Consider the following 17,656-nt stretch of genomic DNA (forward strand, 5'->3'; position numbering starts at 1 on the left):
GTTAAGACATAAGCCAGGGCTGATGGGCAGCTCAGCGGCCTTTTGACAGAACTGTGTTCATTCCAGAGGCACAACCATGGCTCAGTGTAGATGTCTCAGATCATTTGTAGAGAGCCATGTTCATCATCTCGGAGCCAGCCGGGTTGAGTGGTGCCTCGTGCCCTGTTGGGAGAACCCATCTTATCCCAGTGGACAAAATCGGAGTGACTGGTGCCTTGTGCCCTCAAGGAGGAAACCTGTTCACCCTAGATGGAGAACTGAGGGGGACTGTTCACTCACTCCCTATAGGGACACAATTATGGTAGAGGTTCAAACTGGTGAAGATCCTGATAGAAGGGGACAGACCTGGGCCAAAAGAAAAGGAGTACTTGTGGCACCTTAGAGACTAACCAATTTATTTGAGCATAAGCTTTCGTGAGCTACAGCTCACTTCATCGGATGCATACTGTGGAAAGTGTAGAAGATCTTTTTATATACACACAAAGCATGAAAAATACCTCCTCCCACCCCACTCTCCTGCTGCTAATAGCTTATCTAAAGTGATCACTCTCCTTACAATGTGTATGATAATCAAGTTGGTCCATTTCCAGCACAAATCCAGGGTTTAGCAAGAACGTCTGAGAAGGGGGGTGGGGTAGGAAAAAACAAGGGGAAATAGGTTACCTTGCGTAATGACTTAGCCACTCCCAGTCTCTATTCAAGTCTAAGTTAATTGTATCAAATTTGCAAATGAATTCCAATTCAACAGTTTCTCGCTGGAGTCTGGATTTGAAGTTTTTTTGTTGTAATATCACAACTTTCATGTCTGTAAGCGCGTGACCAGAGAGATTGAAGTGTTCTCCGACTGGTTTATGAATGTTATAATTCTTGACATCTGATTTGTGTCCATTTATTCTTTTACGTAGAGACTGTCCAGTTTGACCGATGTACATGGCAGAGGGGCATTGCTGGCACATGATGGCATATATCACATTGGTGGATGTGCAGGTGAACGAGCCTCTGATAGTGTGACTGATGTTATTAGGCCCTGTGATGGTGTCCCCTGAATAGATATGGGGGCACAGTTGGCAACGGGCTTTGTTGCAAGGATAGGTTCCTGGGTTAGTGGTTCTGTTGTGTGGTATGTGGTTGCTGGTGAGTATTTGCTTCAGGTTGGGGGGCTGTCTGTAGGCAAGGACAGGCCTGTCTCCGGGAGGTGGATGGATGGATGGATGGATGCCAGGTTGTAAGGCTGCATTTAACTGCACTGTTTTTTGTTTTCCTTTTGTGTAATTAAGAGCTAGTAATTTAATATGAAGTTGCTGCCTCTTGTGTCTGTGTACCTCAGAACCTCCTCCTTTTTGACCATCTCACTCTTGCAGTGGGGTTTGTTTGAACCATTCACATCTGGCAGAGGAGAGATGTGGGGAAAAACACCCCCAGAGCAGGCGGGGGTGGGGGCGGGAGAGAGTTGTCATTAGAGCCGCACAGGTTGTTTACACTTTCTTTGACATTTCTGGCTTCCTGCTTACAACGTGCTTGGCTAAAGTTCCCTCAGGCAGTGCAGGGCCAGAGCAGCACTTAGTTTCTCTCAGGTCTAATTTAATATTGTTTTATACAGCTCATTTTTCGCATTTAAAACTTGCTTTAGCAGAGCCAAACCCAGAAGTATATTACTGGCCTGTCTAAGCATACCCTTAAAAGGAGTTTATCTTAATAATGATGAGATTTCCCCCTTTTTTTTCTTTAAGTGTATATATAACATTACAGTGCATCCAAAAAAAAAAAAAAAAGCCTATGTCAAAACAACATTAAGCATTACAAACTTAGAAAAGATCAGAATTTAGGTTTCCTGCACAACTTTCATCTGGCCCCTTGTGCATATCCATTAAGATACAATCTTTAATGACATGAGCACATACTATTCTTTTCCACAGGACTCTTCCCTCATTCAGTGCAGGCTGGTCAGTGAATTTTGTTTTATTCCCATCACTCAGTGTATAGCCTTAGGCCTTATTTAATGTACACTATTCAAACCTTGCCCTAAGGACAGAATAATTAATTTCCTCATGGTTTTTTTCTATAGCTCTCATTAAACATTAATTAATTTATTTTCATAACATCCCCGTGACGTGTAGGATTGGTATTATCTCCATTTTATAGATGGTGGGACTGACACACAGCGAAATTAAAGTCAAAAGTGTCCACAAATTTTGGGTGCCTGATATGTGATGCTAAAGGCCTGATTCTTAAAGGTATTTAGGTGCCTAAGGCTGCAGATAGGTGCCTAGTGGGATTTTCAAGAGTGCCTATGAAAATCGTACTAGACACCTATCTGTGTCTTTAGGCTCCTATATAGCTTTAAAAATCTGGCCCTTAGGGTGTGAATTTTCAGAATACTTAGCATTATCTGCAACCCCTCTCTACCCAGGTCCTCCCTACCATATGTTCCTTACCCTACTGCATTCTGTGTCATGCGACTTCTTCTCTCTCCTCATGACCTAGATGCCAGCAGGGGGAGCATTGAGAGCACAGGGCAGACAGTGTCCCTGCTCTAAGTTCTAGTGCCCTGTCCCAGAGCAGCCTGAAACAGCAATTGCAGGGAAAGTCCTGCTCAGCCCCAACACCGCGGGGATGGTGCATGCACAGTCCAGCGGCATGTAGGAGCTGTGAGGGGCTGGAGCATGCTCAGTACAGACAGACTTGTTGGAGAATTTAGAAGCCAAACTCTAACACGTCTCTATTGGGTGTATATGAACGGTAATTTTTTCTTGGACAAATTTGGGTAGTTTTTTCATAGAAACAGCAAAAGACACTTTCCTGTCACAAAGGCCACCCCCTTGCCAAATTTCAAGTCTCTGCTCCAAAGCTTGGAGACATTAGCGCTTTTAAAAATAACATTCCTACAACCACTTCACTAACATGGGCAAGACAACATATTTTTTCCTTATCCTGTTCTCGGAAACAGCTGAATTATTTTTGCTGAAAGTTTCCCCCAAAGAGTTCAGCCACAGGCAGACACCCAGTGTGGAAAACTTCAGCCAAAGGGTTTCAGTTTGGCAAGGTTATAAACAACAGAAAATAGGGTCTTACAAATGAAAAGTTGTGGGCAACTTTAACTGTAGGGAGGGCTACCTGCACCATCTAAAATGGTTATTTTTTCAGTCACCTTTTTCAAGCACATTTTTAAAATAGGGTTTTTTTCTGTTTGAGTCCTTTCTCCCGCTTTAAAAATAGCTTTTAGTAGGAGACAGCCTTAGCCAATGTTAGGATCTTCAAGTGCCTGCCAATTTGAGCATTCTCTCCCTCCAGCTTGAAGTACAGAGCAGCACTGTTTTTTGCCCCGTCACCTCTAGATGTATTGTTCTTAAGCCTCCCTACTTGGAGCAACTTACTGGGGTGATAACGTTCATGGCCAATAGCATCCCCAGGCTTTTGATTTACAAATGGGTAAGTTGGATACTTTTAGAGAGAGATTTTTTTTACTCTCAGGGATTCTGAAATGTCTGGTAATGCAGACATAGCTGGACAAGATGTTCAAAAGTGGGTACCTAAAGCTAGGCTCCTAAAGCCATATTTAGAAACCTAAATAAGTGCCCCAATTTTCAAAAGTACTGAGCACCTAACAGTTCCCTCTGAGGTTAAAGTGCATGATGGGAAGTCAGCGCATCTGATAACCAAGCCACTGATCTAGGTACATAGAATCATCTGGTTAGAAGGCACCACAAAAGTAATCTAGTCTAACCCCCTGTCAAGATGCAGGATTTGTTGTGTCTAAACCAGGGGTGGGCAAACTACAGCCTGGGGGCCGCATCCGTCCCTTCAGATGTTTTAATCTGGCCCTTAAGCTCCTGACGGGGAGCGGGGTCCGGGGCTTGCCCTGCTCTGCATGTGCCATGGCGCTGTGAGGCTCCCGGAAGCAGCAGCATGTTCTGCCTCCTGTTCCTACGTGTCGTGGCAGCCAGGGGGCTCCGCACGCTGCCCCTGTCCCAAGCGCCGCCCCTGCAGCTCCCATTGGCTGGGAACCGTGAGCATTCATGGCCTGCCATACAATTTTCATACCCAGATGTGGCACTCGAGCCAAAAAGTTTGCCCACCCCTGGGCTAAACCATCCAAGACAGATGGCTATGGAGCCTCCTTTTGAAAACCTCCAGTGAAGGAGCTTCCACAACCTCCCTAGGCATCTGTTTCACTGTCCTACTGTTCTTACAGTTAGGAAGTTTTTCCTGAGATTTAATCTAAATCTGCCATGCGTAGTTTGAACCCATTGCCTCTTGTCCTGCCCTCTGTGGCAAGAGAGAACAATTTTTCTCCATTTTTTATGGTAGCCTTTCAAGTATTTGAAGACGGCTATCATGTCTGTCCTTAGTATCCTCTTTTCCATTAGCAGCTAACTTCTGTTTTTGAACATGTTGGCCAGTAATACAGCACAGAGTTTTTCTATCTTCATTGAACTCTCTACTAGCAACCCAACCTATTCCCATGGAGAATATAATAGAGAGAAAAACACCAGAGGAAGTCAGTGAGGGTGCTAACGGTTGTCCTGTACTGTGGCACATGTGAACATACACAGTACTGTTAAAGACAAGCTGACAAGTGTCTTCCCAGCTTGTATTCTTTCAGGGCAGGGACTTGTGTGCTCATGCAGCATCTAGCCCAGTGGGGCTCTGATCCTGGTTTAGGCCACTGGGTGCTCCCACACTACAAATAATGAAGAAGAAAAATGAGGGAGGCTGGTGGCAAGAGGTGTGTACGAGAAGCAAGTTCAATATTGAAGCTTTCCTGCCAGGCTTAGGTGGTAGAAGTGCATGGGCTCTGTATTCGTACAGTGAGCTGTTACTTGTAAAGCTATACCAAAACAAATGCTCTGTTTCTGAAAGCCTCTTACTATTAGAAGGGAATCTGGGTTTTTAATTCCTGCAGTAGGTTTTTAAATCAAAACCAGTTCCATTATCTTTTTCTTTTCCTTTCCTTTTTTTTTTTTTTAACCCTCAAGCGACTGTCTAGTGTTTCAGAGGGGAATCGGAATCTGCTTCCATTTATCCCATGTGTTTCTTCTAAATTAGTCATTGGTACCTGCCCCCTCCACCATTTTCCATGTGATGGAGCAGATCCAATTATTACCACCAAGCTATTTAAAGAAGGAGCAACAAAGCCAGGGAGAATAGGAATACATCTCAGGCCCTATCTGAACTTAGTTTCTTCTCTAGAATGAGTGTAGTAATCCCGGTGGTGCTACTCTTTGCATGAAACTTTCTAGTGCTGTGTCTGGGGGTCAGTGCCCTCTGTGTTTGGTCAATATCTAGTCTACTGATTTTGTTGGAAGAACTTTGGAAAAAACCAAGGATTTAAATCCTGTGGCATAGTGTCATGAATCTGGGCACAAACCATGGACCTCCAGGTTGCCACCGTCCTGTGATAGCAGGATCAGCTATCCAATCTGCTCCCAAGCCCTAAATCCCCTATTGCTTGAGACCAAGAAGCATTCAGTTGATGTCAGTGAAGCTAGGCCGATTTAAATTATCTGAGGATCTGGCCCAGGGTCTCCGATGCAGTGTTTAATTTGAGAAGGAAGAAGTGCCGGGGCTCAAGCATAACAAAATGGCGTCCACCATACAGGCAAGGTCATGCCGCATGGAGAATGCCATTTTGTAGAACAAAATGGTATCACCCGCACAGCATGACCTCGCACTCACAGTATATACAAGGTCATGACTTGCACGCAGGTGTAGAATTGCACGCCTTATTAAATGCCACTGGCGAAAGAGGCACGCGGGCTGTGCCCTAGCATGAAAAGAGGTGCCAGGGCTAAGCCCCAGTACAAATTAAGCTCTGCGCCTATGCCCATTTCCAGTAATAACTTGGGCTGGATTCAAGCTGGCGACTTAGAAATTAAAATCTTCCTATCCCAGAGCCATCTATTTCCCCAGTTTATGACTTTTGAAATCTCATGACACCCATATTCCATATTACTCACTCTGGGTAAAATTCACCCTCAGGGCAGAGGATCAGCACAAGGTCTGTATATTATTTAAATCCCATTTAAATCCTCAGCGTAGACCCTTACTAAAGGATGAATTTCATCTCCTGAGAACATTGGAAAATGGAATATATTGCATGTCCAAATGCCTTCTGGCTTTCTGCTGATATTCATCTCTCCATAATGCCTTTCTCAGTGGTAATTACCAAGATTCTGGCAAAACAAAACAAAGTTTCTTTGTTTTATAATAATCTCTTCCCTACTGCTGCTTGATTCATTCAGTTACTCCTCAGTCTAGGGTCTTGTGATGTCAAAATGACTTTCACAGTCACTGGATTGTGTTTGAATGAATCTGAGAGAAAGAGGAAGCTGATTAGAAAGGAAATAGCTTCTGTTTACATAAGTATACTGGTAATCAGCAGAAAATAGTTACAGAAAAGGACAGTTTTCACTGTGATTTTATAAAATTGTATATATTTAGCTTGCTGGAGTGGTGTGCTGTAGCTGCTTTTCTCTTTGACAAGACTTACAGAAACCTGGCATTACTGTTAAACCATTCAGTTCTGAAAAGAAAGAAGGCAAGAGAAAAAGTTAAAGATTTTCCTTCTTTCAGCAGGTGATTTATCTAGAACATTTGTCTGTAATTTAACCACTATAGCCTGTGCACTGTGATACTCCAGCTGGAGTTACCACTGCATCACTTAATTAATTTTAAATCTCCATAGCATGGACTGACCTAAATTATATTTTATTTTATTTATTTATTCATATTTTATTTCAGCAGTCAGATGGCCAGTAACATTAACCTTTTCTTCCTTACCTGCACTCTCTCTGTCCCATTCAGTCAGACCAATAGATCAGTTCATAGACCAACCAATTGTACTCATTTTGAAACTCTCTGGAAAACTTTTGTCTCCACATAACCACCTGTGGCGGAACATGTGGGGTTAGATCCATAGCTGGTGGTAAGTCAGCATTGCTGCATTGACTTCAACAAAGCTATCTTGGTTTACACCAGCTGAGGATCTGGTCTGTGGTGTCCTGAACCATGCTTGCTTCTGCAGCTGTCATGACTTTCTTCTTCTTAAATACTATACAGTGGAAAATCCTTATAAGACTAACATATTTTCAGACGTATTACGCTTTCAAGTAGAGAAGCCTGGAAAACTGGGATTTTTCTTGAAACATTTTTTGTAGGAAAAAAATCCCCTTTTGAAATTTTCCCAATGGGAAATTCCAAAAATATGTGAGAGTGGGGTGTTTTTGTTTTTCACTTTCCCACCCTTCCTTGCTGTTTCTCAACTTTTTCCAGTGAGAGGGAAACACTTTTTTTCTTGTTTAAAACCATATTTTCAAGTGTTAACGCTTCAACACGCTATTAGTTTTCCAACTGACAAAAGTCTAAAAACTGTCAGAAAGTGGGAGGGAGAAGTAGGTTTTACCTGGTCATTTCAAAACCAAATATTCTGAAGGAAAAAAAATCCCCCAACATGCTTTTGGGAAATGAAAAACTTAATCAAAACAATCCCCCCTCCACACACACACACACACACACACACACACACACACACACACATACACTTTTGACAAACACTATTTTCCGGTGGTTTTTTTTTTTTAAAATAATGCAGCCAGTTTTACTTACCAATGTTGCATTATCTGTTGTTCACAAAAATCTAGATTTTTGTAAAAACAAAAACAAAAGAAATCGTTTTTCTGCTGCAGATACACAGGGCCAGATCCTTATCCTTAGTTATATGTAGTTCCATATAACTTGGATAAAGATTTACATTGCCTGAGGATCTGGTCCTGGTCTATCTATACAGTGTTGTCCTAGGGACTGCTCCCTTTCTAACCCAGGCTGGCATAAAAATGTCACCAGCTAAACCATAGCACAGACGAGATGTGACCTCTCCCACCTCACTAGGTGAGGTCTACTGCACTCATTTTTCCTTAGTGAGGTGGGAAATGAGAGAGGCTTCAAAGTCTACCTGGGTAATTTAACTACTGCTAAATTTGGACAATCTCCCATCTCTACACTATAGACTTCTGCTGGAACAGCTAGGTTGGTCAGAGGTGCGAAGCTTTGTGATGCCTGACTGTCATAGTTGTGTTGCCAAAAGCCCTGAGTGGAGGTGCAGTTAGGCCAGCAAAGTAGTGCTTTTACTGTGTAGTTTATTTTGCTTGGGGTGCGGATGTGGAATTGGAACAAAATATACCGGAAAAAGCAGTATCCAGGGATAGCTTGCAGGTGAAGTGTCCTATGTAGTCCTGGCCCTTGAGGCAATGTTAACCTGATCTGATAATGCCCGCTGCTTTCTCACTCCACCCTTCCTGTTGATGCATCCGATGAAGTGAGCTGTAGCTCACGAAAGCTTATGCTCAAATAAATTGGTTAGTCTCTAAGGTGCCACAAGTACTCCTTTTCTTTTTGCGACTATGTTTATGTACAGCGCCTAGCACCATGGGTCACCATTCTCATTTGGGGACATTGGGTGTTACTGCAATACAAATAACAAAGAATTACATAGTACTTCCTGTAAAGAGGTAAGGATTATACTGTGGGGCTGATAGTGGGCAACATTTTCTAAAGAGAGTTAGGAACCTAAATCCCTTTGAAAATCAATGAACTGAGCTGCTTTTGAAAATTTTGCCCACTGTAAAATGCAATCTTTCACCTCTTCATCACTCATTTATTGCTTTCCCTGTTCAGTAGTGATGACGTGTTACGGGTGCCAGCTGTTCTGTGGCCTGTATGTAACGAGTCAGTGATTTCAGCCCTCTTCCCAGTGGGAAAGTGTCCACAGCCATGGCCTCTGACTTGCATGTTCATTTGCCGTCTGACAGAGAGGCTAAGGAGCGAATAGGCCTGAGGACTGAAGTACTTTCTTACCCCTCCAGAACAGGTTGAATTACATTGCAGGGCTGGGGGCAGGAGGGGAAGCTGCTACTGTCTGTACTGTGGATAAACTATGGACTTCTAGGGTTTTCTGTCTGGCACCTTGCAGCAACACAGATCCTGGGATTAGAGCATCTCATTATAAATGACTGCCAATGTCACATCAACAGACCCCAGTCTTCGGCAGGCGGGATCGAAGCTGGGATCTCTGGAGCTAAATGCATGAGCCTCTACTGCATGAGCTAAAAGCCACAAGGCTCTTAGCTAAGGCTGTAGCGGACTCGTTAATCTCTAAATGGTCTCAGTGCCACTAGAGGGGACAGAACACCATACCCAGGAGGTGTGTGGGTTCCACATACACTTTTGATTTGCCTTTTCACAAACTGAATATGTCCTGCGCAGGAGGGACCCTGGCAAATGAGTTCCTGACAGAAGAAGAGCTGTATATTCGTTGGTTGCAGATTGTGACGTTCCTTCCTGTGATGTCCTTCAGCACTCCGCCATGGGTCTGCTGTGACAAATGGGTACGTACTCTCCACGTACTACACCAACGCATGCTCCCTGATGCACACAGGACAGCTAAACTGCCCTGTAGCACCTTTCATCCAAAGATCACAACAGAGCTTTATAACGCCCCCGTGAGGCTGGTATTACTCTCTCTTTTTTACAGGTGAACAAGCTGAGGCACAGAGATGTTTAAGGCCAAAAGGTTCAGAATTCAGAGTTTAAAAAAAATAATAAAAATCATTAATACAAGCTCCCCCGACACAATCTGAAGAATGGATTTTCATTTCTGTTCAGTGTTTCTAAATTGGAAACATTAAGTAATCCCAAAGTAACAGGAACAAATAACCAATAAGAAGTCAGGCTCCTAAATCCATAGATTCCTAAACAAGTGTGGGTGGATTTTCAATAATGCTGAGAACCTTCATCTCCCACTGAAATCAACAAACCTGGGCTCAGTCAGATCAGTGAAGGAAGTGAATTCCAGGACAAGAGCAGTTCAGTGCGAACACCCTGCTTCTGGAACCCCAGATGTTTATATCTAGGGTCTGTTGGCTCAAGTGTTTCAGCTGTTCTAGAAAGCCATGGCACTTCCTGTAATATAGTGCCCATGGCTAAACTTGCTCAACAGGTTAGCAAACTACTTTCTGCCCCAGCTGTTGCTTCTGAGAGGTTCTCAAGAGCAGTTCAGAACAGGACACATTGCGGTTAACCAGTCTAGAAGTCAGAAAGATATGAACAACAATGCAAGGTCTGTGTTTGAGAGAAATACCTTACCTAAAGGAGATAGAGAATGCCTTTTGGGCTACCAGTGCCACCTGAGATTCCAGGAGCAATCAGGCAACCTAAATCACCATCAAATTGTTCACCACTAAAGGCTTGGCTACACTTGCAAGTTAGAGCGCATTAAATCAGCCCCGGGTGCCCTAACTCCTGAGGTGTCCACACTGGCAAGGCACTTAGAGCGCCTGGACTCTGCAGCTGGAGGGCTCCTGGTAATCTACCTCCACCAGAAGCATAAAGCTTGCTGTGCCCCGGCTGAAACGCCCAGGTGTCAGTGTGGTTGATGTGTTGCATTACTGCACTGTGATTGGCCTCTGGAAACATCTCATAATCTCCTGAAGTCAAGTGGCCACTCTGGTCATTGTTTTGAACTCAGCTGCAGGCATGTGGATATCCCCTTTCAAAGCTCCGTTTCTGACAGCCGGCTGCTTATCTGCTCCGGGACAAAGCAACCCATTACTGTGGAATGCTGCTGCTGTGAGTGTGTGTGAGAGAGAGAGGCGGGGCGAGGGGGAAGGCGGTCTGCTGCTGTCTGAACTTACAAGACAGCATGCTGACACACTGCCCCCCAAAACACACTGTCTCTCCCCCCACGTACACACAACACACTCCCTGTCACACTCCACCCCCACCCTCATTTGAAAAGAACGCTGCAGCCACTTGCACACTGGGATAGCTACCACAATGCACTGCTCTCTGTGGCATTGCAAGAGCTGCTAATGTGGTCACACCACTGCGCTTGCAGCTGACAGTGTAAACACACGGCAGCGTTTTCCCTGCTGCTGTCTCCGAAGGCTGGTTTAACTCCCAGCACTCTACATCTGCAAGTGTAGCCAAGCCCTTGGACAAACACTAGCGAATACCCCTGAACTGTAGGAAGCAAACCACACCTACTGGACTGGCAAGGTCCTTTCCCCAATCTATGGGCACTGCTATCTTGTCTGGGTTAAGCTGTAGCCAGGTCACTCTCATCCAACCCTCAATAACAACAAAGCAGTGATAAGTGACACTCCCCGCCGTTCAGGTCTGATGAAAGTGATACCTAGAGCTGTGTACTATCAACGTACTGATGACACTGTTGCCCGTGAAGTCATGCTATCTTTCCCAGCAGTTCCACATACACATAGAAGAAGAGTGGTGGTAGAACAGAACACCGCAGAACTGCGCTCCTGACTTTCCTTGAAGCAAATAAGTGCCTGGGAGATAATGCACTTCCAGTGCTCCCCAGTTTAGCATGGTGGTGGATCACCCCTGAAGAGCTGACTTTCCACCAAGATGATTGCACTTCAAGGGAACACTCTGCCGAACATTCAGAAGCAGAAATGACAGTCAGAGAAACAGGGTGTCCTTCTGTATGCACATCTCCCTGCTGCCTCTGAAACAGCAAGTATCTAGAATAGAATCAAGCAGGCTGATCTTGGACATGGAGCTGAGGGAGACTATAAGGGGGAAATGATTCGTGGAAATTCAGGGTGGGAGAGTGAGTGCTTAAATCACACCCTCTACTTGAGTAGCAGAGGGTTAATCATTTATGCGTTAGAAGAGATGAATCCAAAGGGGATATTACCAATACACACAGCTCCTAGTGGAGTTCATAGCTACAGCTATTATCAATCTATCACAGCTGTTTGCACATGATTGTCTGGTGTGTCTATTGATCATTCTGCTAGGATTTACTGTGTCTGCTTTTCTGGGCAACTACTCTTTTCCTCCAGAAATACACAAGTAGGCTTAAAAGTCTCATTTTTCTGCTCTTATATTGCCATCTATTAAGTGAGAGAATATGCTAAATTCTTCTCCTCAGGTACTGAATCTCACTAGGCAATACATACAGAGGCATCAAGATTTTGTTGTCCCGCTCATTGTAAAATTCAGCAAGGAATGGCTCTCCTGGGGGTATCCCATCTTCCGGCCGCTGTGGTGGCTCAGCCCTAATGACCCAGTCACCTTCACTATAGATGACGAATTCCTCATTGGAGACGAGGTAAGAAACATCGAGATTTGGGTACTAATTGCACGCAGCAATATTTAAGATTATCATTAAGACCAGGTACCCCCTGATGCCTGCACTTCACTCCCGACCCATCTTTACTGAATGCTCCAAATTAAATGCCATTCCTGTGTTAGAAACATAGGAACTGATCCAAAGCCCAATGAAGTCCATGGAAAGACTCCCATTGACTTGAGTGGGCTTTGGGTTAAGCCTACAGACATTAAAGAGGGAAAAGACCAATTAAGTCATTGGCACTTATTCAAACCTGGAGGCCAATGGAAGATTTCCCCCTATATTCTCTAGTGCTTTCCTCGGTCTAATTTTAAATGGCTCTGGTGAGTGAGCTTCCACCACATCCCTGGGGAGGCTCTTCCACAGCCTATCAGATTTTACTGCCAGTTGTTTCCTGGTAGTTGACCTAATTTTTTTCTCTTGAGTTTCATCCCGTTACTCCTAGTTATGGGCCCTTTGCCCACCCTAAACAACACTTTTTCCTTTTGACATTTATATCATCCAAATACTTGCACTCGTGATCAGATCCCAACCTTTGTTATCTCTCTGCCAAGCTAAGCATAGTTAGCTTTTAAAATCTTTCCTCATAAGTCAGAGGCTTCAGCCCCTTCGTCATTTTTGTTGCACTTCTCTGAATTCCCTCCAATTGCCCTACCTTTGGAGAGCTTGGCAAAGACTACACAAGAATAATTTTGATTTATGGGATGTTCTCTGAAGTCTCCTCTAACCCCTGCAGCATCAGTATTTCACTGCTGTGTTTACAACGCTGCCACTTATAGCACTGGTATAAAAGACAGGAATTTCCAACTATCTGAAACTTCATTCATCTCCTCTGCCCATTCATTTTCCTTAATGACCCTTACCAGTCCAGTTGCGGAAAATCATTGGTTTGTTACTGTAGGATCCTCTATACATGTGCACTGGTTTGTTTCTCATAGGGCTGGTTGTGAGCACTAGCAGAGGCCCTCTTGGTTGCGTGTGGGAGCAGGGCTGTGTGCTTGCCTATTGTTATAGGCTTTCTCTGGAGCACTGAGCTGTGTGCATCTAGTTTATTATTGTAAGGTTAATCAGGTGTTTATTGGCTCTTCTAATTTTGATGAGGAGCTGAGAATTTACAAAAAAGATTGAAACTTGGAAATCAAAATAAATATTAGGTGCAATGTTGGCTACTGGATGATGCCCCCATAGCTATGTGTGTTTCCATTACTGAAAAGAGAGCACACAGCATTGCAGTTTATAATGCATTTCTTGATTACACATAGACTATTCGGTTGTTTGTTTAACCAATTACTTTTTTTCTGCCAATTTTTCTGTTCTATTTCCATGCAAAAGGCAGATGAGAGGCAAAAAGCTGAGAGCCAGGAATTCCTAAAATCTGATCCCAGCTCTGTCACTGACTTTCTGTAGTCTTGGACAAGTCACATAACCTTTGTTTCAGTTTCCCCATTTGTAAAGTGGGGTAAGAATAATAATATTCAGACATTTCACTGGCATTCGTTAATGTTTTTGAAAATGAAAAGCACTGAGTCAATTTTCAGCTAATCAAAATGTCAAAAAATTTCAGTTTCAGTTGAATGAAACATTTTGTTGTGACAAAATCAAAATGGTTTTGATGTTTTTAGTAAAAATTAGAGAAAAATTTGAAGCAAAAATTGTTTAAAACTGAAAAAATGGAAACGTTTTGATTTTAAAAAAAAATTTTTTTCAGCCAAAACAATTCAGTCAAACTGACATGAATTCATTAAACATTGTAGCCCAAATATGCATTTTTCACTGAAAAAAAGGTATCAGCTGAAAAATTTTGCCCAGGTATGGTCATGATGTGAAGGAAAACTGAGATTGCCTGGTGTATCCGCACAGGCTGAGGTCTATGCCCTGCTGAAGGGATTAAAGCCTGTAGACCAGGGGTTCTCAAACTTTTATACTGGTGACCCTTTTCACACAGCAAGCCTCTGAGTGCGACACCCCCTTATAAATTAAAAACACTTTTTTATCTATTTAACACCATTATAAATGCTGGAGGCAAAGCGGGGTTTAGGGTGGAGGCTGACAGCTTGTGACCCCCCATGTAATAACCTTGTGACCCCCTGAGGGGTCCCGACCTGCAGCTTGACAACCCCTGCTGTAGATAAACAGGCTGGTGAACTTGCTTGAGGCTATTTTTGACCCCCTAGATGCTCATATATAAAGCCATTTCAGCATTAAAGAGCAGTTAACATTCTTACTCATTTTCTAGTAGAGTTTCAAACTCAGCTGATATCTAATTAAGTTGCCTGGGAGCTTTTTTTATTTGATCATATCAAGATTAATTTAAATGTCTAAATATTTTTGTGAATTTGGAATATTCACACATTGATCTTGGCTTTTATAGCTTTGAGTTTATTGACTATCTGCCTCTGCAGTTTATCTCTTTCATTGCATTAAAACTCACTAAGTGTTCACTTAGCATATAAATGGTGTGAAATTTAGCATCTAGTTATGGCCTTATTAAATCTAGAATGTATGCTCAAAGAGCAATTGATGATTCATTTAAAACTTTGAAAAACTTATTTCTAATATATATCAGCTTTGATATTGTATATTTTCGTTATCTCTTCTCTAACTCTTGATTATGAGAAAAATTGCATAAAAACCGAGGATCATGGTGGTTTAAGATTTCATTTGCAGTTTATTCCCTGAAGTCTGAATCTTCTGTTGGGACATCACATTCATCTCCACAGCAGTGCATTGTGATGTCACAAACAGAATGATGATTTCAGTTTCAAAACCAATCCAAAATACGCCATGTGTCAGTTCCTTAGTAGGGTTTTGCCAAAAGTAGCTTTGATTTGAAGGGTTTTAAAATGGGCAGTGGAAATTTTAATGCCTGATTTTTAAAAATGAATATCGTTCTGGAGACTAACAGTCATCTGGGCCAAAGTTTTCAAAAGTGACTAAAGATTTGGGGTGCTTTGGTTTTGGGTGCCCAACTTGTAGCCTGATCTATGGATTGTGTATTAATTATACTGATTACTTAGGAATTCCCAGGTATTACTCTGAGGTTTGACAGGTTCTTGTCCCAAGATTGGGCCCAGTATTATTAAAATTACTGTTCAGTTGGGAATCCTGATGTGCACTGTTGCAACACTCACACTTTAGGAACCTTCTGTCTTTGTAATAGTTTATTAATACATTTAGCAAAGTTGCAAGCACTCTAACCCAGCAAGGTAGATGGAGATAATAGAGAATGTACATCTGAACATCCATATACTCACACCATCCCTTGCAAAACAACCTGAAATGTTAACCAATATCTTCCTCACCATCCATCACCTTCCTCATCCTCACCGGTGGCCATCATCCTGGCACCTCCCAAGGGCTACGTCTCTCTCTCCCTCTGCACACAGGCTGGGCTACAACCTTTTTAATATGCTGTGCTGACACCACTTCCTTATTTGTATTTCCTTGCTCTACTAATGTTGGGGAGCCCTTCTCCTACAGGCGAGTATATTAATGATCTCAAATTATTATCATATATGTCAGTTCGTTGCCATGGCCCTCTTGTGGTCAGACATCTGCAGATGTTCCTATCTAAAATATCCCAAAGCTGGTGTTAGCTCATCTTCCTGTGGTTGCCGGTGTCATTATGTACAAACTTCCCCCTTAAACACTCTATTCCCCAAAACTTAGGAGTGACCATTGGGCCATTTATCTGTGCCAAAATTCATAGGCCTTAAGCCTTATGCTAACTGCTGGAGCCAGTGTCTTACAGGACACAGGCCTGCGCTGTAGGTTCCTTGCATTACTGCTAAACCTGAGACACCTTAAAGTGGCCTAAGGCTCAGAAAGTGTTAGGCATCCATCCAGAGATGTATTCAGGCAATTTGGGATTCTAGGCACACCAGGACATGCAACCCATTGTGGCCCTGCCTCTTAGGGTTGCCAGCTTTCTACTTACACAAAATCGAGCACCTTTGCCCTTCCCCTCCCCCGAAGCCCCACCCATGCTCAACCCCTTCTCGTAGGCCCCGCCCCCACTCCACACACACACACCATCGCTCGCTCTTCCCACCCTCGCTCACTCGCTCATTTTCACCAGGCTGGCTCAGGGGGCTGGGATGCGGGAGGAGGTGAGGGCTCTGGCTGGGGATGTGAGCTCCGGGGTGAGGCCGGAAATAAGGGGTTAAGGGTGTAGGAGGAGGCTCTAGGCTGAGGCAGTGGGTTGGCATGAGAGTCGGGGTGAGGGCTCCGGCTGGGGGTGCAGGCTGTGGGGTGGGGCCAGGGATGAGGGGTTTGGGTGCTGAAGGAGGCTCTGGGCTGGGGGGTGGAGCCAAGGGGTTTGGAGTATTGGAGGGGGCTCCAGGCTGAGGCAGGGGGTTGGGCTGTGGAAGGAGGTATGGGCTCTGGGCCGAGGGTGCGGGTTCCAGGGTGGGGCCAGAAATGAGGGGTTCAGGGTGTGGGAGGTGGCTCTGGGCTGGGGCAGGGAGCTGGTGGTGTAGATTCTGGGGTGGGGCTGGGGATGAGAGGGTTTGGGGTGCAGGAGGGTGCTCTGGGCTGGGGATGAGGGGTTTGGAGGGTGGATCAGGGCTGGGGCAGGGGGTTAGGGTGCGGGGGGAGGGCTCTGGGGTGGGGAACCTTTTTTCTGTCATGGGCCATTGACCCACAGAAAAAAATCAATCATGGGCCACTCACTCACCCATGGAGGGGCGGTGGGGGGCGGGAGCATGGAGGCTCGCGGCATCCCCCCGCAGCAGGACAATCCAGTGCAGCAGCTCCTGTCCTGTGGCGGGGTGCTGCGGGCCGGATGAAATTAACCATGGGGCTGGATCTGGCCCACGCCTAGGTTCCCCACCCCTGCTACGCATGGGAGCCGGAGGGGGAGACATGCTGGCTGCTTCCCAAAAGCCACGTGAAGTGCGGCGCTGCCAATCAGACAGTCAATGGCCCAGTCTGCAATGCTGACCAGAGCCCCCAGGATCCCTTTTCAACCAGTATTCCAGTCCAAAACTGGACACCTGGTCACCCTACAGCCCCTGCACCATAGTGGAGGCTGGTGGCAGGGACCCCTCACATCCCAGAGAGTCAGTGCAGCAGAATGGGACCCCCATACCCCCCTGCCACCAAGCAGCAGCAGGGATTACTTCTTCCCTCTGAAGTGGCAGCAGGGTGTCCCTCAGCCCATAACCTAACAGCTGAAGTGTATCTGCTTCGGTGGGTGGGCCAGGCCTACTACACTTTTCTCCTGTCACCTCACATAAACAGAGTCTTCTGCTGGGGTGGTCTTGGCAGGGACCATCAGGACATTGGACCTCAGAGTTCACACCCCTTTGAGATGCATGGGACAGTTCACATCTCTGAGTCATTATTTCAGGCTCTCTGCAGACTCGGGCAGACGTCACTAGGCCAATTTTCAATTTTTTCGTTACAGCCATAAGGGCTAGAGATTTTTTTTAAAATAAAAGCTTAGAATCTGAGGTCATCGCATGACTCCAGGTGCTGGGACCCTATGTGTGGCCCTATCATGCC

General features: G+C 44.6%; 1 protein-coding gene across 1 annotated transcript in view; it reads left to right on the forward strand.

Annotated features, from left to right (window-relative positions):
- The window catches only part of LOC144265686 (SITS-binding protein-like), a 66,018-nt gene that overhangs the window by 36,408 nt on the left and 11,954 nt on the right, over window positions 1-17,656 (forward strand). Inside the window, exons 9-10 of the mRNA XM_077818529.1 lie at window positions 9,262-9,383; window positions 11,951-12,130. Of these exons, the coding sequence (XP_077674655.1) occupies window positions 9,262-9,383; window positions 11,951-12,130 (302 nt within the window). The remainder of the gene's footprint in view (window positions 1-9,261; window positions 9,384-11,950; window positions 12,131-17,656) is intronic.

The sequence above is a fragment of the Eretmochelys imbricata genome, chromosome 6, assembly GCF_965152235.1.
Source record: "Eretmochelys imbricata isolate rEreImb1 chromosome 6, rEreImb1.hap1, whole genome shotgun sequence".
NCBI classification, from domain to species: Eukaryota; Metazoa; Chordata; order Testudines; family Cheloniidae; genus Eretmochelys; species Eretmochelys imbricata.